This window comes from Herpailurus yagouaroundi, unplaced genomic scaffold (genome assembly GCF_014898765.1).
Source record: "Herpailurus yagouaroundi ecotype Mexico unplaced genomic scaffold, PumYag 185, whole genome shotgun sequence".
Taxonomy (NCBI): Eukaryota; Metazoa; Chordata; class Mammalia; order Carnivora; family Felidae; genus Herpailurus; species Herpailurus yagouaroundi.
Window position 1 is genome coordinate 12,348,213 of NW_024412416.1, and position 19,864 is coordinate 12,368,076.

The 19,864-nt window shown below is 46.1% G+C and overlaps 1 protein-coding gene across 7 annotated transcripts in view; it reads left to right on the forward strand.

Annotated features, from left to right (window-relative positions):
- The window catches only part of LOC121042451 (uncharacterized), a 91,167-nt gene that overhangs the window by 50,336 nt on the left and 20,967 nt on the right, over positions 1-19,864 (forward strand). For 5 of the 7 annotated variants that reach the window (XR_005796209.1, XR_005796213.1, XR_005796210.1 and 2 more), the window contains one exon: positions 220-364. Coding sequence is in view for 2 of the 7 variants with exons in the window: in XM_040493755.1 (XP_040349689.1) it covers positions 220-364 (145 nt within the window). In the remaining 5 variants the exon portion in view is untranslated. Of the gene's footprint in view, positions 1-219; positions 456-19,042; positions 19,162-19,864 lie in introns of those variants that run through there. The other 2 variants (XR_005796212.1, XR_005796211.1) reach the window with 2 other exon arrangements.

The following is a 19,864-nucleotide window of genomic DNA, read 5'->3' on the forward strand; positions in this document are numbered from 1 at the left end:
GTATTTTGATTTAACTGCAACAATTCCATAGGAGCTAACTGGGTATTAAGGCAGTGTGATCGTCATTTCATGGCTGCCAGGGATTCTGGCAGTGTGGGATTACCAGATGGGGGCCAGGAGATTAGGTGATGCCTCAAGTCTCTTCAGTAGCACGAGGTGGCCCTGTGAGCCAGGTCTGCCGTGTATTCTCTCATTTCTTACCCCTTATCTTCGACACAGGGTCCCGCGTGTGTTCACCACCAGAACATAAGTGCCTCCAGGCTGAAGCTTGTCTGGCTGGTTCGCTGCTGGGAGCTAGAGCCTGGCAGACAACAGGTGCTCAGTGACTTGTGGTTGACATCTGCTGTTATTATCTGCTTCACAGGTAAGACTCTTGAGACTCTGAGAAGTTCCTTCAGCTGGAGAGGGGTCCGTGCAGGCAGCTCTTGGATCTGCGGGCCCGGAAGGCCTCCCGGGTAGGTGGTCGCAGGACAGGCTGAGCTTGTCCTCTGCTGCTGAGTGAGGGGTCTGAACTGGGGCTTCCCTCCCCCTCCAGGCCAGGCTGTCTCGGCTGCTGGCCTTGGTAGCTCTTCAGGACAGAGTCTTTGAGGCTGAAAGTAAACCACACCCCCCCCCCCCAATCCAGCACCTACCACCTCGCTTTCTCTGAGATGAAAAAAGCGAGCTTGTCATTTCAAAGAAAAGGGCCGACGGTATGTCAGTGATAAAACGATTCAAACTTTCAAGCAAATATGAGAATTCTGGAAGACTTACGTCCACCATCGCAAGCTTGATAGCTTCCCGATACTTCAAGACTCTTCTTATGAGGTTGGTAGTGATATTAACAAACGTGCCTTTTTTTGATACCGTGTAAAGATATATGTCAACATACAGAAGATCTGTTCAGCTCTGTGAATTAATATTTCCCAAATGATCAACGAACAGTGCTACAAAACCATACGTGGATAAAGATCCATTGAAAGTGCAAGATAGTCCAGTGAGATTTTACTGAACAGTATGCAGAAAGCTCATTGATATAATTTTGGATTCCGCGTTGCAAATAGCCCTTAGGAAACTACCATGTATGAGTTGTAGTGTATTATTAAAGAAGAATATCTAAAATTATCAACAGAGGCTATTAAAATACTCCTTTCTTTCCCGACTGTGTATCTTCATATACTTTAACCCAAACAATGCAGTACAACCAGCAGAATGCAGTATCTGATTGTCATTTACTAAGGGACACATTGAAAAAAATTGGCAAAAATGAAAACACAATGCTTCTCTCCTCACTAAATCACTTGTTTTAGAAAGTATTGTTATGTCTTGGGGTGCCTGGGTGGTTCAGTTGGTTAAGCATCTGACTCTTGATTTCAGCTCTGGTCATGATCTTGCGGTTCATGAATTTGAGCCCCACATTGGGTGGGCTCCGTGTAATAAGACAGGATCCCAACAGTAAAAAAAATGGGCAGAGGACACAAACAGGTAATTTATGTTAAAAAAAAAAAAAAACCAACAGGCATATGAATAGTTGCTTGAACTCTATTAATCAGAGAAATACAAGTAAAAATGTAACATTACTTTATACGTACCATTGGCAAGTGTAGAGAGCCATGTAATGACAAGTGGTGGAGGGCTGTGAGGACCGAGGAAACCCTTGCTGGCAGTGAGAAAAGTACAGCCATTCTGGGAAGCAATCTACTAGTTGTGCTTTCGGTTAAATATACATGGTCCGGGGCGCCTGGGTGGCGCAGTCGGTTAAGCGTCCGACTTCAGCCAGGTCACGATCTCGCGGTCCGTGAGTTCAAGCCCCGCGTCGGGCTCTGGGCGGATGGCTCGGAGCCTGGAGCCTGTTTCCGATTCTGTGTCTCCCTCTCTCTCTGCCCCTCCCCCGTTCATGCTCTGTCTCTCTCCGTCCCAAAATAAGTAAAAAACGTTGAAAAATTTAAAAAAAAATATACATGGTCCTTCTGACCTAGCAATCCTACTCAAGAAATTGTCACACAGTCATTTGACCCATGTCTACTTGCTTATCCCAAGCCGTGGTGGAAATAGGTGGTGGGAGCCTTCCAGGCGCCCCTCACTGTGGGTGGATTGGGATCATGTGAATACACGTTAGCGGATGTACATATGCCATGGGTCTGTCATAAAGAAAGTGCCAGGAGAAATGCGAAGGAAGCAGAAGTGACCCCATCACAATCTTATTTGTGTAACTTGAGATTATAGTCGTAGACAGCAATTCATGTTTTGCAAGAAAACAAATGGTAAGGGCTTGTATGAGGTTTCTGGGGGTGCTAGAAAGTATCACAGACTGAGTGGTCTAAAACAAGAGGAATTTATTCTCTTGCTGTTCTAGAGGCCGGAAGTCTGAAATCAAAGTGTCAGTATGGTTGTTCTGGAGACTCTGAGGAAGAATCTATTCCATGACTCTCTCCTTGCTTCTGGTGGTGGTTGGCAATCTTTGGTGTTCTTTGGCTTGTGGACACATCGCTCCGGTCTCTGCCTTTGTCTTCTTTCTGTGTGTGTCCGTGTCTTTCTAACTGTGTCCACATTTCTCTCTTCTTATAAGGACACTGGTCATGTTGGATTTAAGACCAACTATGATCTAGGATGACCTGACTGTGACTTGATTATAGCTGCAAAGAGCCTGTTTTCAAATAAGGTCTGGGTGGACAGGAATTTTTTGGTGGGGTAACTATTCAACTGAGTATATCCATCAGACATATGAGAATGGTTGGCCGTATCAGGGAAGGGGGTGAGAATGGGAAACGGTGATAAATAGGTTTAAACAAGCAAGCCAACAAGAAGTAAACAAAAGATGGGCCTTTAGGGGATCAAGGATTGTCCACACAGTCAATCCCACAAAAAAGAAACTTCCTTGCAACAGTCTTGGCTCTAGATTCAGGAATACAACAGCAACAACACCTAACCTTAAATAAAGTGTCCCTTGAGAATTTTTAACTGCAATCTGGGCTTCGCATGGGTTTAGAGTGAGAATTTACACTGAGTGCAAGATCCAAAGGACCACAAGAAGAGAATTCATTGAGTTTGAGGTAGTAATGATTTGGGGGAACCTCCTGCCATTTGGCTTAAGTAAATACAAATGCTCTTGGAAGAAAAAAAAACCCTCTTTATTCAGGTCTTAGAGAACTTCCAGAGACAGTTTCTTAAAAACCAAGAGGGATACATAGCGCATGTAACTTCTACACATGTAGAGAAAGAAAATTAAGGCAAATTACAATCATTGTTAAAGATGGTAAACAGAGGGGAAAAAAATAACTTGGAAAAAACAACTTCCAGAAAGCACAAAAAGAGTATAATAAATTCAAATATTTTAGTACTTACCATCTATACGTATATGTGCATGTGTGTGTGTGTGTGTGTGTGTGCGCGCGCGCGCGCGCAGGTGTGTGTGTATATTCTAAACTTGGTTTGGACAGATTGTCAGAATGGCTTAAACATAAATAAAAAACAGTGACATGCTTTTTAACTGAAACATCAGGACACACAAGCATAAGCATGAAAAGATTTATTAGCAAATAGTCTGTAAAGGCTCGTTCAAATAGCTCATTCACGGAGCTATATTCATGTCAGGCAGAATATGTTTTACAGTGAAAAGGTTTTACTAGAGTAAACCCAGAATGTAAGATTAAGTTAGATGGGAAATTAATGGTGTTCATAGATTACAGAAATTAAGGAAGAAAAAGCATATAAACTTTGCAATTGATATAGAGGAGTTGTTCAATACAATTTAGCATTTATTCATGATAAATATTCGCAGTGAAGCAAGAGAACTTTTAAATCTGATAAAGGCACTTCCCTAAATAATCCATGGCAAGTCTCATACTTAATGATGAACCTTTAGAAACACTTTAAAATAAGAAGCAGGACCAGGATGCCTACTCTAGCTGCATCTTTTAAACTTTGTACTGCAATCCTAGACAAAGCAACAAATTAAATGAAATGAAGGAAGAACGTTATTACTTAGACATGAAATTCTATACAGAAAGCCTAAAAGATCTACAGGCAAATTAAAATTATTAATAGTTTCTGTGAATATAAAATGAACACAATTTAAGTTGCCTTTCTAGGTAGCCATCAGAATATGTGATAGCATTTAAAACAAATAGAAATACGGTACCTGGGAGATAAATCTAGAAGCAGATATGTAAGACTCTTGCAGATGAAATATATAAAAGTTCATTTAGGTCTTTAGATTGTGCAATTTGTTGGCATCTGATTGCTCATAATATTCTCTTATTATTGCTAGTATTTCTGTGGTGTGGGTTGTGATCTCTCCTCTTGCACTCGTGACCTGATTTATTTGGGTCCTTTCCTTTTTCTTTTTTATAAATCTGGCTAGGGGTTTGTCAATTTTGTTAGGTCTTTAAAAAATACCTAAGTAAATGAAAATACATACCATGTTTATGGATAGGATAATTGAATATCATAAGGGAGATAATGTTCCCCAAATTGATCTGTAACAATTCCGAATGGAATTTCCATTGGTGTATCACAAACTGAAGTAAGTTTTCAATAGAAGATCAAGGGACCACCAAGGCCTCCCTGAAGAAGCACAAACTGGGGAGGATATTCACTGGATACAAAGATTTAAGATGAAGCTAGAATAATTAATATCTTGAGGATCCTCTTGGATGGGACCTTTGGCTGGCTCTTCCCCGCAAACAGCAACCACAAAACCCCACTTACCTTTGCCAGCTACCTGTGGAAGTAAACCTTGCTCCAGTGCTGGGCCACCAGGCAGGGAGGATGAATCACGGCCTTTCATCCTTAGTCTCTCCCCGGGTAGGTGTAGACGCCAATCCCTATGACTCCTAAATGCTCCGTGTTAACACTTAAACATTTTTTTTTCAAATGTTTATTTACATGTGTGTGTGTGAGAGAGAGAGATAGAGAGTGGAGAGGGGCACAGAGAGAGGGAGAGAGAGAATCCTAAGCAGGCTCTGTGCTGTCAGTGCAGAGCCCAACACAGGACTTGATCCCACGAACCATGAGATCATGACCTGAGCTGAAATCAAGAGTCAGACGCTCAACCGCGGGAGCCACCCAGGTGCCCCGTGTTAACGCTTTTGAAGTTTCTTCACGCAGCTTGAGGTCAAGCGACAGAGCCCACATACCGTGGAGGTGTGTGGGAACCCCTACAGCCCAGCTCAACTCCTCTGAAGAAACTTTCTCTCTCTTGCCACCTTTTGAAGGAAGGAGGTGGGTGACCGGCCCTTGCAGGCAGGCGTGGCATTCTGCCTCCTGCACGCACAGCCTGCTATGCCCACCACATGACTTCGTGATGGGGGCGCCCAGCGCCACTGCTGTTTTCAGCTTTTCAGGCCCCTCGGGCTCCTGCCCAAACAGAAAACTCTGAGACGAAAAGGAAGAGTTGCATATCATGTGCTATTACAGGGATTCTAAAATAGTTGGGGCTGCGACGAACGGGACCAGATCAACTCCTGCTGACTGCTCATCTCTGTTTCCTTTGCGTGTGCCCTTTTTGCTCGGCGGGGGCAGTGGTTATTTATCAGCAGAAATCACTGAACGTACTGAAGCACGGAATTAGGGGTTGTGCCGGGCTCGTCTTCAAGCGACGGTGATTTGTGGCCTGCATCAAGAGAAACGGCGAGTGCCGAGGCCCGGGCTCGGGAAGATGTGACAGACGTGGATCTGAATTTCGGCTCTAAGCCATCCAGCTGTAGAGCTTGTGTTACTTAACTTTTCTGAGCCTCAGTTTTCCTATTTGTTAAATGAGGACAGTGACGCCCCCTTGCAGGGACGTGTGTGACACTTGCAAAGCCCAGAGGAGAGGGCTGAGGTTGTGAAGCGGTGGCTTAAGGCATCATCTTCTCTTTCCTTTGCTAAGCTTGGAATAGAGCAAAGGGGTGTGTGTGTGTGTGTGTGTGTGTGTGTGTACATGTTCTTCTGTTTGTGTCTGTGGGTCTGTAGGACTCTGTTTCTCTCTATTCCCTATGTACTGCACATAAACAGTATCAGATAGCAATCATGGTAACAGATGGGGATATTGGCCAACTAAAGTTACAAGAGAGTGGCTCTTGCCTTTGTTTTAGACCATACCTGCTGAAGCTCACCTTCTGTGGTAAGGAATCCCTGATACCCCTACCTTCCTCTTCCCTATTTGCTGGCAGCAGCCTAGAATCTGGGTCCTACGTGTTGGAAGTGATAGATTACCCTTTCTGTGCATGAGCGCAAGGGAAGTAGGTGGAGAGAGGGAGGGACGAGCACTGAGGAAAAGTTACTAAAACAAACACTCCTGGGGAGTCCTATTGCTTTCTTGGGACTCTGGGCATCGTAACCCTGGGGTGTTTCCTCTCCTAAGGAGAAGGCTTCTGGGATTGAGTGAACAGAATTTTTTTTTTTACTGCAATTTCATGGGTCTCCTTTGGTGGGTGTGATGTCTTAATATCTTGGGGGTATTTGAGCCTTAAAGTGCACTTCCCCGATCAGACACTTCTACCGCCTTCCCTGAATCAGACACTTCTCTCAATGCAATTGCCTTACTTTCGACCTGGGCTGGTATCTATCTCCAGACTTCTTGTACAGCTGCATGAAGGCAGCAATGGTCACGAAGCATCAAGGGACAAGTGGGGTGATTCCCGTGAGTGAGAAGCATGGCATCCATGTGAAGGGCTGACATGAAGAGGGCACAGGTCCCCGTGGGGACGCGTTGGGATCCCTTCATCCAGAAAACCAGCTACAGAGGAAGGAACCACAGGGAGATGGTCTAAGGAAGGGATTTGGATGATCAGAGCTCTCTACAGATGACAAGGCTAACATCAAGAGGCAAACGTTTCCTTATTGGATGTGAACAAAAATGACACGGGGACCACATAGTGGAGCTATGGTAGGAGGGTCCCAATTGTCAGATGAGATGCTGGCTCAAGTAGTTTTATATTTCCTATCAACTCTGGAGGGCATGAATTCTAGGGTCTGGTGTTATTCTCGCCCTGTCCCCATTCAGGACCTCGTGGCCTTTTCTTCAGTCTTTGTGGGATGGTTTTGGCCGGATCCTGTTGAAAGAACTGAGGTACATTTGGAGGAGACACTGGCCGTGATAGTCTGTGTTGGAGTGTGATGCTTCGTAGGTTGCAGTGAAATATTTACCCGGAAGAGCTGGGATTTGTATCATCGAAAGGCTAAGTTCAAGTCCTGGGAGCACAGTGAGGCCTTTCATAGGAAAAGGGGACAAAAGGAAGGGCCAGGAAGAAAATGAGGTGTAAAGTGGGTAAAAGTGAAGGGTTGGGGCAAGTGGAGGGAGAGAGCAAAAGGGAGGGAGGGGGAGACAGCCCGTCTGAGCAGCAGCAGGGCACCTGCAGGCGTGGGGGCAGCCCATGGCTGGTCTGTTCTGGGGCAGTGGTCCCCAGACAGCAGGATTGCCCTTGGGAGTCAGGATTGCCCTGACCCCACCCATCAGGAGTGCGGGTCCTGTGTGGACGGTTTCATGTGGTGCCCAGGGCAGTTACTGAAGAGCTCAAGAGTAATTCAGGAATAGGCACTTCTCTAAAGAAGACATCCGGATGGCCAACAGGCACATGAAAAGATGCTCAACGTCGCTCCTCATCAGGGAAACACAAATCAAAACCACACTCAGATACCACCTCACCCCAGTCAGAGTGGCCAAAATGAACAAATCAGGAGACTACAGATGCTGGAGAGGATGTGGAGAAACGGGAACCCTCTTGCACTGTTGGTGGGAATGCAAACTGGTGCAGCCGCTCTGGAAAACAGTGTGGAGGTTCCTCAAAAAATTAAAAATAGACCTACCCTATGACCCAGCAATAGCACTGCTAGGAATTTACCCAAGGGATACAGGAGTGCTGATGCATAGGGGCACTTGTACCCCAATGTTGATAGCAGCACTTTCAACAATAGCCAAATTATGGAAAGGGCCTAAATGTCCATCAACTGATGAGTGGATAAAGAAGATGTGGTTTATATACACAATGGAGTACTACATGGCAATGAGAAAGAATGAAATATGGCCCTTTGTAGCAACGTGGATGGACCTGGAGAGTGTGATGCTAAGTGAAATAAGCCATACAGAGAGAGACAGATACCATATGTTTTTACTCTTACGTGGATCCTGAGAAACTTAACAGAAGTCCATGGGGGAGGGGAAGAATAAAAAAGAGAGGGAGCTGAGCCAAACCGTAAGAGACTCTTAAAAAATTGATAATAAACTGAGGGTTGATGGGGGGGTGGAAGGGAGAGGGGAAAGTGGGTGATGGGCATTGAGGAGGGCACCTGTTAGGATGAGCACTGGGTGTTGTATGGAAACCAACTTGACAATAAACTTCATATTAAAAAAAGAAAAAGAGTTATTCTGGATAATCGAGAGGTAAACTCTCAAAGGGAGCACAAGGCCTGGGTAGTTCGGTTAGAATGACAGAGGAACTTTGCAGGCTCAACTCATTTCCCAGGGGATGATTCATGAACGCAGCCCTCCAGGGGCACTTACCCCCTTGCCAGGCATGCCCCCCACAGGAATCCCTTAGTGGCCACAACATTTCAAAATGACAGCTGTTTTTCATTTGAGTTTCACATTCGATGAGACAGAAATGCAGGAGGAAGAAAGGGAGGGTCAGAGCCATCCAGCCGCTAAGCGGCCAAGCTGGGCATCAAGTCTGGGTCAGCCTGACCCGGGGTCCTCAGGCCACAGAGTGTTCAGGCTGTAGAAGACACTTGAGCGTCTGTCTCCCAATCTGCTGTTTTTACAGAGGGAAAACCGAGGCCTTGCAGAGGGCAATGCAGGGCGTTCCTTGAAGGCTCACATTTGGGCAGAGCTGGGATTTGAAGGCCTGGAAGCTTGACCCAGGTCCCCTGCTCTTTCTTTTTTGGTCTGGGTACTGAGGAGCCCGGCTTCCTGCCACGGTTCCCTCATCGACGGCTGAGCAAACCTCAGGCTATTTCCTCGGGTGTAAGCGAGAGTCCTTCAGCGCCGTGAATTCCTGGCTCAGGGCTGCTATTATCAGGACTGATTACATGGCTGGGGAGTGCTGAGCCTTTTCTTTTCTTTTTTTTAAATTAAAAAAAAAAATACTTATTTATATTTGGGACACAGACAGAGTGCAAACAGGGGAGGGGCAGAGAGAGAGGAAGACACAGAATCGGAAGCAGACTCCAGGCTCTGAGCTGTCAGCACAGAGCCTGACGCGGGGCTTGAACCCTGCATGGGATCATGACCTGGGCCAAAGTCAGACGCTTAACCGACTGAGCCACCCAGGCGCTCCGTGCGGAGCCTTTTCTTAGGGTTTAAAGGGCACTTAAAAAACACTATTAAACATTATTCGTTTTTTAAACTACTCTGATCTGTTTGTAACCAGCACCACTTAGAACGATGTGTATTTAAAAGTAGAGAAATGATCCAAAATTTAAACTACAATTCTTGTCGTTTCTTGGTTGGCATAAGGAATATTGAGTTTTCTAAGTGCTCATATGAGATATGAAATACCTGGGCAGCAGAAGCAATTTGCTACTGAAATTGGAACCTTGCAAATCAATTATCAGGAAGTAGAGCATGCATTTTCTCCTCAGCCAAAAAATTTATGCTTCAGAGTGACATCTGGCTGCTCACCGCACATCACAATCAAACGACGGGGATCTCCTGCAAGGCGGCTCTGCATCTGGGTGAAGCCAGAAAGAAAAACTTCTTATCTGGAAAGCTGTGAATCTTTTAAGGCATATGATTTTGTATTTTCAAGACTGAAACAGCCTTAGGAATTTGAGGGGTTTCAGAAAGCCAAATTTAACTGCAATTCATCCCCTAATTGAATCATGCCAAGCAAAAATCCCGAGTTCCTCTGGGTGACCCTTCATTGCAATTTTGGCAGGTGTAGGGCCCAGGGCAGAGGCTCAGATGGCAGGAGGCTGGCCCCAAGAGGGTTGTCACCAGGCACCCAGTGCAGGCTTCTCTCTTTCAATGCTATGGGGATATGTCATAATACAAGATTGGGAAAGGAGCTTAGGGTTTCTTGGCAGGGTGATTCTCAGTCCTGGCTGCACAGTGGAATTTCCTGGGATGCTTTTTTTATTTCTTATAAATGTTTAAAATGTTTATTTGTTTTGAGAGAGAGAAAGAGAGCAGGGTGGGGCAGAGAGAGAGAGAGAGAGAGGGGGAGAGAGAGAGAGGGAGAGAGAGAATGAGAATCCCAAGCAGGCTCCATGCTGTTAGCACAGAGCCCCACGTGGGGCTTGATCCCTCGAACCATGATGTGAGATTATGACTTGAGCTGAAATCAAGAGTTGGATGCTTAGGGGCGCCTGGGTGGCTTGGTCGGTTAAGCGTCCGACTTCGGCTCAGGTCATGATCTCACGGTCCATGAGTTTGAGCCCCACGTCGGGCTCTGTGCTGACGGCTCAGAGCCTGGAGCCTGTTTCGGATTCTGTGTCTCCCTCTCTCTCTGCTCCTCCCCTGTTCATGCTCTGTCTCTCTCTGTCTCAAAAATAAATAAACGTTAAAAAAAAAAAAAAGAGTTGGATGCTTAACCAACGGAGCCACCCAGGCACCCCTAGGATGCTTTTTAAAACCCATGGATGCAGGGCCCTACTTCTAGAGACTGCGATTCAGGTGAGGCCGTTGGAGCTCAGCATCTGTATTATTTAAAGGATCCCCAGGTGATTCTAAGGTGCAGGCAGTGTTGGAACCCTGGCTTCTCACAGAGAAGTAATGTGGGGATTAAATGAGGAAAAGGAGAAAAAGCAGACCCAGAACAGTTCCTGGTACCTAGGTGCTTAAACATGGTGGCTTCCCTCCCCTTGTCTCCTGTGGTGACCACTGTCTTTGCCCCTCCCCCATTCCATTGATATCCTTCTTCCCATTGTTCCTATTCCCTGCCCCCTCTGGGTTCCCGATGAACTCATATAGGCAAAAACCTTTGCAAATCCCATCTAAGTGCGACCCTGTGTGTGTGTGTGTGTGTGTGTGTGTGGCACAAGCACATGTGTGCAGAGTGGATTCCATACCCTCTTCAGAGGCAGGTGGCTGGGTGGGAAGCGTGGATTCTCTGATTTCCAGCAGGGTGCAGGGAGCTCATCCTTTGTCCACCAGGGGAACTTCTTGGAGCATTCGCTGACATTGTAACTTGGGCGTCTGGTCTGCCAGTGCAGAATGTCCTCGGCTAGAGACGGGGGGCCTGAATGGGGGGAGAGTTGCATGTTCCTACGGCTTGGAGATGGACGCTTGGGAGTGAAGAAGGGAGGGTGATTCCAGGCCCGAGCTCAGCATTGTCCAAACACCCTGCGTGGGAGGGGTGGGCAGCCCGGAGTGCTACTGGCTGGAGACGGGGCAGCAGAAGCTAGGAGGTCCAGGCATGCGTAGTCAGTCGGTGCCAATGCACTTGCTTTTTTTTTCTTGCTACCTTTAGGTCCTTCGGCCTTGGTGCTATTGCGTATTTAGGCACCTGGGCCGAGAAGACATGCACTGAAGTGTCCTTTTCCTAGCGTGAGGCATGGGCTCTTTCATCTCTCGAAGGGTCACAAGAGAAGCCACCTGCGCCAGGGTGTGAGATGTTCTTGCTTCATCATGGCTGATCTTCGGGAGCAGAGGCACACAAAGCCCAGGCTGCCCCTACTCAGTGCTGTGGCAAATGGAATATGAATTATTTTCAGGGTGGCCATGGGGAACTGGTTTCTCTGCTGGCTAGCTGCACTGGCCTAGAGATACCCAACCAGCCTCTTCAAACAGCCGATAAACTACCCTGTGTAGCTTGCCCACCTTGGCCTGTCCCTCAAATGCCCTTCTCTTCAGGTACCAGGTGAGGGACCTTTCTTGGAACAGCTAATTTCTCTGATATGGCTCCCTCCTTATGTATACCCTCCTCGTATATAAATATGCTGTCCATATAGGTGATGTGATAACGCTCCTGTTAAACATTTATTTGGTGACTTGTTTGCCTTTGTAGTTAAGAAGTGGCTTTGGCTCTGCTTTTTAGTTTCCTTTAAATTGTAGAGGATTTCAGAAAGCCCGAATAACCTTGGAAGAATGTTTGAAACGAGCTTAACTTTATGTTTAAGATGAGCTTTAATTGACCATAAAGATGAAAGATTCTTACCAAAGACGGGTATTGGAAAGACATACATCCATGCTTTTATTTCCTTATTACAGTTTGTATTGGAATTAAACTCTTCCAAATGAAGAGTGTAGGAGTAAAATTATGGGCCACTTCTGAGATTAACGCCCTTAATATGGCGCATCTAGACATAGAGAGAGCTTTTCATCAATACTCTGCCAATACAAGTCTGCTGCCCTCCGGGGTGAAATCACCCGGAGCTGGGAGAGTAATTTGATCTTGGAGTGACTTTAATCAATGTGCTCCTGTTAAGCAAATATTTCCAATTTTTTCAGCAGGTTTGTTTGCTGTGTAAATTTCTTTTCTCTGCCAACATGCTGAGCTGGCGCCATTAATTTCCACAGGTGGGATGGGGTTGTTGGCTTCCCTGGGTTACTTCTTGGTGTGCTGGGAGCTGGGATAGAATTTCATGAGCCATTCCAGCCAGCTGCTGAGCACCTGGGGCAACGTTTACAAATGACTTGGGGTGACCACCCTCTAGCACCAAGTGCCCCCCACGTTGATGAGGAAGGTTCAGTTGTCTGAGGTTTACTTTGGATGCATTTTTAATCATAGTGGTTGGCAAAGACAGGAAGTCTGGGCCAGGAATGAAATATCTGAGAGCCACAGATGTTCAAGCTCGGGGGAACTTTCTGGAATGACTTCTCCTGCAGATTCTGCCTATGGCAGTGGAGGAGATTATCTGAGGTCTGTTCCTAAGTCAGTAGCTAAGGAGGCAGAATTTCGAGATTCTGTGCCCCCATGTTTCAAGCTATAGAAGCTGACTGCATGCACATTGCTAAAGCATCGTTGAATGCATTTTTGTCTGCTCTAGTTTTAGCCTTCAGTGGGCACAGGAACATTCCTTTTCAGTGTGTCCCTAGATTTATGTTGTTAGGAGAAAAAAAAAAGCAAAGCTGAAGTTCCACAGAGGGAACGGGACAGAGAAGTGCTTGTGCCCATGTCCCCATATAACACCCACACAGAGTCATGCCTGGCCCAAGAGGCCAGCCTGACTCCATGGGGCTCTGGGGGGGGGGGGGGTCAACTCTTACCTTTTTCTGATAATTTTGCTGGTGAAAGGGAAGTGACTCCCCGCCCCCGCCCGCTGCAATGTATTCACTTCCAGTTACCCTTCTTCAAATTTTGCCCATCTTCAAGGCTCCCCCCAGATGCTGGGCTTAGTAAGCTCAGAGCTCTGTATTCTGTACTCTTATGGAGCTGGGCATTGGCTGCCTTATTCCATTGCCTTTGGTAGCTGTTTTGAAGACAAGGACTCTCTTTTGAGTTGGGTTTCCAGCTCCTAGCTCAGTGTCATGCACGTGGAGAAAGCCCTTCAACCTGAAGCTCTGAGTAACCATCTTTGGCCCCTGCTCACCTCCAGCAAGTTGGCCCAGCAGCTGGCTTGTGCACTTCTGTTGGCCAACACCTGTGGCAAGAAATGCACCTTCTACAGGTTGGTGGCTGACTGGGCATCATCGCAACGGAAACCAGGTTTCTAGTCAACTTTTTAGAAGATAGTGCAGACTGGAGAACATAATAGCTGTAATAGATCATGGTCTTTTGACAAAGATTGTGGCTTGGGGTGAGAATTTTTCACTTGTGACAATGATCAAAGCCACCTCTTTTGAGTGCCTTTTCTGAGTTGGCCAGTGCTTTCAAGAACGTTCTCTAATTTTCCCAACCAATCTATGGGGTAGATGGGAAGAGGCACACTTCAATAATGAGCCGTTAGGTTTGTTAGGTTTTAGAGGTGAAATTAATTTCCAACACTAGACCTAGACCTGGTGAGATCAGGGCTGCTTGATTTCAGAGCCCTTGCTTCCCTGTGTTCTGGTCCTAAAACACTTCTTTGTCCAGAATTTGGGTTTCAAGGTATGTAGAAGCTGGAGATAAAGACCAAAGTCCCACTGATGATCTACTGACTCTTCATGTGTGAGATTTGGGTTAGAGTTTTGCATACAGACGGGGGCTCATTCCTTAAATATTTTTTTTTAATGTTATTTTTGAGAGAGAGCGAGAGTGAGCGAGCAAGCTGGGCAGGAGCAGAGAGAGACGAAGACACAGAATCTGAAGCAGACTCCGAGCTCTGAGCTGTCAATAGAGTCAGATGTGGGGCTTCAACTTACGGACCATGAGATCATGACCTGAGCCAAAGTCGAACACTTAACCGACTGAGCCACCCGGGTGCCAAATGGGGCTCATTCTAATCTGGCTTCCTGGTCACCTCTTTCACACTGGTCTACAGAGGATTAAACCTTCCACAACTAGTTGAGTCGAGGCATGCTCCAGACCGTTGTTTCCGTTGGACATACCAATAAATATTCAAAATTTGGTTCTTATGACGGACCAAGGAAGATACACAAGAAATTTTTTATTTTCCCTACATGTCTGTTTCCCCCATTAGAATTCTTTGACAACTTTGCTGCTCTAGGTGAGACATTTCCAATCTGATGGACACAGTGGTGAACGAGAGTGTTTTGTCTCCTAAAGCCAGAAAAACTTATGTGTTGATTTCCAAATTGCCAAAGCAAGGGCTTGTAATACTTGGGTCTACAGATAATTGGTTGATATAAATTAATGGATAAAATGTTCCTAACACATAAATGAGGCCAGCTATATGGTAAAACACACAACAGCAGCTTATAGACGGTTTGCATATTGAAGGGGGTATTTGAAATGATGCCATGAAACATGAAGCAGAACACACACACACACACACACACACACACACACACACTGGCAGACACTGCAGTAAATACCTGTGAAAGAACTTAGTACTTGCTCATAGTAGCAAAGACCTTGATTAGCAAAACAGGACACCTTACTGGAAAGTGCACGGCTCTTGACCTCCCTGACCCCGCTTCCAGGGTTATATGTCAAAAGCAGGACTTTTGGGTTAAGAGAGCACACTGAGAAAACACATTTCTCCCCTCCCTGATTTCCGCTGGAAAATATAACAGAAGCTACCTCAGCGCTCTAGTGTGGCATCCACATTCTGGAAACTTCGAGGAATTTCTGCTGCAACGATATTCCTGGATCGAGGAGGAATTTGCCGGCCATTTCACTTGCTTAAAGAAACAGCTTGCTTGGGCCATGCGTGTGCCGGGGGGGGGGCGGGGGGGGGGGGAGCGGTAAGAGATCTCAATGAAACTCCTAGTATAGGCCTGAGGTCCCATATATGCAATAACAAAGTGTGAGTCGGTTTGAGAAAGCAGTTTCTAATTTTTAAAAATTTAATGTTTATTTATTTAAAGAGTGCAGGAGAGGGGCACAGAGAGGGAGAGAGAGAGAATCCCAAGCAGGCTCCAGGCTGTCAGTGCAGAGCCCCATGTAGGGCTCCATCTCAATAGGCGTGAGATCATGTCCTGAGACGAAATCAGAGAGTTGGACGCTCAACTGAGCCACCCAGGCACCCCAAGAAAGAGTAGCTTTGTTTTCAAACTTGACACCAAAATGGATTTGGCCGCATAAATCTGACCTGAACTGCAATGGGTCAGGGCCGTGACATTGTGACTACAGAAGAAAAAATTCCCATTGAGGAAGCGTGAAGGGGTAATTGCGCCTTTGGCCAGCACACATCTACCCAAATTGCTGAGACAGCGGCTCTTTACTCCGTGAGGGACTATTTAGGTCGAAGCTTGTGCTTACTGAGAACAAAGGCACAGGGACAACTTTGCATGTGAATGACCCAGCCACAAACCCAAGCTTTCACTGTACCTTCCTCTCTTGCCCTTGAACACGGCATGTTCACACTGGTGGGGTGGTCTATTTGCAGGACAACAAACCCAGGGAAGAGACGCTGGCCACAGAAGTGGGCTTGGGGGTCACTGGACAAAGAACTTGGGTTCCCAGGTACCCAGAGTGAGGTCCAGGCGTGGAACGGGAGGCTCAGGCTGCGGGCTGCATGTGGCCCTGGCCCCATTCAGTCCCTGCTCTGTGTTTCCTCCATCCATGACCACCCCCAGGAGTGGGTGACTTCAGCACAGCATCTAAACTCTTAAGATGCAGCTTATTCATGGCAAGAGTAACACCTTCTGTATCTTGGAGAGTTGCTGTGACAATTAACTTATTAATTTATGATCTATGAAGACACTTGTGGAATAAATGCTCCAGCTATGCACAGTCTAATGGGATTGTTACCCTTTATGAACACTTCCCTGACTGTTGCACTAAGGTGTGGTCTGTGGCAAGGTCTGTTGGTGCCCTGATGTTTTCTTAAAAAGTTCTCTCTTCCTAGCTTCGTATGCTCTTCCATAGACCTATTTCTGGAATGTTTTAAAATTACTAAAAACTCTATCGGTATGTTCTAAACTTCTTGGGGAAAGTGTCCCATATATTGGTTACCCACTCATTGTGCGTCAGGTTTCTCATCACCAGGGTATTGATGGGCTCTTCCCGGTTAAGATCTCTTCTCAACCCCAGAGGGCACTGTGGTTAGCGCAGGATTTGTAGGGCCGCCCAAAAAGATTTGCTTTTGTTCAGTGTCTTTCTAAATTGGGGTATAATTACTTAAAGCAAAATAGCTTGGGGAGTTTTGACCAATATGTTTGACACCCATGTAGCCAATCAAGATGTAGGGCATTGCCATTACCCTAGAGCAAGATTTCTTGCACTATTGACATGTGGGGGTGGATCTTTCTTTGTTGGGGGCTGTCCTGTTTATCGTGGGGTACTTAACAGCATCTGTGCGCTAACTGTCAGAAGCACGAAGATCAAAATGTCTCCAGACATTGCTAAATGTCCCCTGGGAGGCAAAATCAACACCCCCTCCCCACCCGTCTACCCGTCTCTCCCCTCCCCCAGGTTAGAACCGCTGCCATAGAATATTCCTTCCTGGCCCTTTCCAATCAATCCCCCCTCCCTCCCAGAGGTAACACCTTTCTGATTTCTAGCTCTACAGATGAGTCTTGCTGTCCTTGAACTTTACAAAAATGAAAGCACACAGTATGCACTCTTTTGGGTCTGGCATCTTGATCTCAACATACTGTCCGTGAGATTCATCTGGGTCATTGTATCAATCTCGCTATATCAATGTACCAAGGAATGTCATCCGTTTCCCCCGCTGATGGACATTTGGGTTGTTTCCAGTGCTTGGCTATTATGAACAAAGCAGCTGTGAACATTCTGGTACAAGCCTATGTGTAAACCCATGTGTTCATTTCTCTTGGGCAAATACCCAAGTCATACGGTAGGTAGATGTTTAATTCTGTGACAAAGTGCCAGAGTGTTTTCCAAAACGGTCCCATCACTTTATACTCCCTCCAGCAGTGCACTTAGACGTGCCGATGGCTCGTCATCCTCACCAACACTTGGCGGCACCTGTCTTTTTAATGTTAGCTAGTCTAGTGGGCAAGTGTCGTCATTGTGGTTCTAATTTGCATTTCTGTAATGACTCGTGATATTGAGCATCTTTAAATGCGTTTCGAATACACAGGGCTGACAAAAGAATATGTAAAGAGCCCTTAGAAATCAGTAATAAAAAGACAAAGCGTCCAATGACAGTGGGCAAAATACTTGGACACTTCACGAAAGAAGCCAGTATGAAAACCGTATCTTTGGCTTTGTACCCTTCTCCAATTCACACTTGTCACTTGTGTGTTGCACGTTGTTCTTTGTTTAACAACGGTGCTTCAACGTGCCAAACACGTTCCAAGCGCTTGACAGTGTTAACTCACTGGTTCCTCAATGTTAACCTATCTCGTTCTCAAAGCAACCTTATCAGGTATTATCTTCATTTCACAGAGGAAGAAACCGAGACCTAGTGAGGCTAGGAGGTTGCTTGCTAAAAAGAGCAGCTCGTCCACCGAGGATCTAGATCCCAGCCCAGGCAGCCTGCCTCCAAGCTCTTAACCACTACGCATGCTTCTCGCTGCAAGGGGGGGAGGCCACAAGGGATCTCTGCTGCAGTTTTTCAAGTTGAATTTCCAACCGTTTATGAGATCAGGAGCACTGGGGTTTAGATACCCAGAACGCAGGATCTTTATTTTTATTTTCATAGCCGTTTCTATTTCTGATGGCGACGATGCAAATTTTCACAGCGGAGGTGCCTTTTAAAGTCTCCCACAGTTGGGACTTCGATGCCCCCGGGAAGGTGTCTTTCAACCGTAGTGCTTCTTGTGGTACTGAGAAAGGCTTTGTAATGGTTTTTCAGGAAGAAAAAAGGACAAAAAGCCTCTGTCTGAAGGTTGTCCAGAAAAGATTTGTTCACTCTAATCAAAACCTTTTCCTCGATGGCATTTTCCAATATCCTTACAAATCCCTCCCATCCCCTGCCCATGTCAGCAGTAGTGATTGAGGTTAAAAGCTGCCTTTGTGCAGCGAGATTCTGGCTCACCTGGGCTTTCTGCCTTACCGCTCCCTACCCACTACATGGGGGGTGCTTAAGCACCATTTTACTGGGTACTACTAGCACTTTCCTAAAATAAAAGAAAAACGTTTAATGAGTCAGCCTCTTCTGAATATTCTTACCCCTTTGGATTGGCCTCACTTTAATACAGCAATATTTCCATTTGCACTTAGGAAAGACTATTAAGTATGTAGACGTATGTCTTTCTATAATCACAGAGGAGTATTTCTGTAAATGAAGGGAACTTTATGCATCCAATGAATCCAACAAATATTTATTGAGTACTTGCTAAGGTGCCGGGCACTGTGGGAAGAAACAAATTGGAGTGTAATTGGGCTCCTGCCATCAATATGGTGGAAACACGGGGTCAGATATGTTAAATGTCAATTACCACGGAGTTTTAAAAGTTCTTCACCAGGGAGGGAGGCGATAGGGAGAGCTTAGAAGAGAGCATGGTGGCAGTATCCCTTCACGGCCCAGATCTCCAGATGTCCTACGCCATGCTAGCTACGCACCTAGGTGTTGATGGACTGGTTGGATTTAGAATAGTGACAAATAGGCAGGTGTGAGGCAGCACCACAGGTACCTAGGGGGAGCACGGTTAAAGACCTGGAGTTGCTTGTCCAGTTTGTTTTCACAGAGGTTGAGAGCTGGGAAGATGACGGCTGACAGCATGGAGGGCCCGCAGTGGCACTGGGCAAGGGAATGTTCCATGGCAGACATGCACAGACCACTCCTACAGTCTCCACACAGTAGGAGGTGAGAAGTAGACAAGGGTCTTGTACATCCTCTGGATCACTTCTTAAAAAAAATGTTTCATGCTTATTTTTGAAAGAGAGAGAGACAGAGTGTGAGCAGGGGAGGGGCAGGGAGAGAGGGAGACACAGAATCGGAAGCAGGCTCCAGGCTCTGAGCTGTCAGCACAGAGCCCGATGTGGGGCTCGAACTCACTAACTGCGAGATCATGGCCTGAGCCGAAGTTGGACACTTCACTGACTGAGCCACCTGGGCGCCCCTAGGATCACTTTTTTTTTTTCCTGAGGCCACATGTGAATATTAAAAAGGCTTCAAAATTCAGGGGGTAATGAAACTGCCAGTTACAATATGGAGGATGGAGATTTCTCTCCACATAGGCATGTTCTCTAGTGATAAAGAAAAAAATAGTGAAGCTGTTTAGGTTCCCTCTTCTGTACAGCCTTTGGCCTACTCTTTGGCTTTTTCTTTGAATATTTTGGAGGAAGTGTTGGCATCTGAGAGTTTTCAAACAAACAAACAAACAAACAAACAAACAAAAAACCAAATACTGCCATGCAAGTGGATACGGCCAAGGAATTGGGTTTTGTGTTCAGGACAGCTTCTGAAAGGGCCCGGACTTCCCCAAAACCTATTGCAGAGGGTAAGTTGATTTGGCATAAGAGATTGAAATTTAGCAAAAGGAAATGTGCCCCAGAGTAACCAGTGG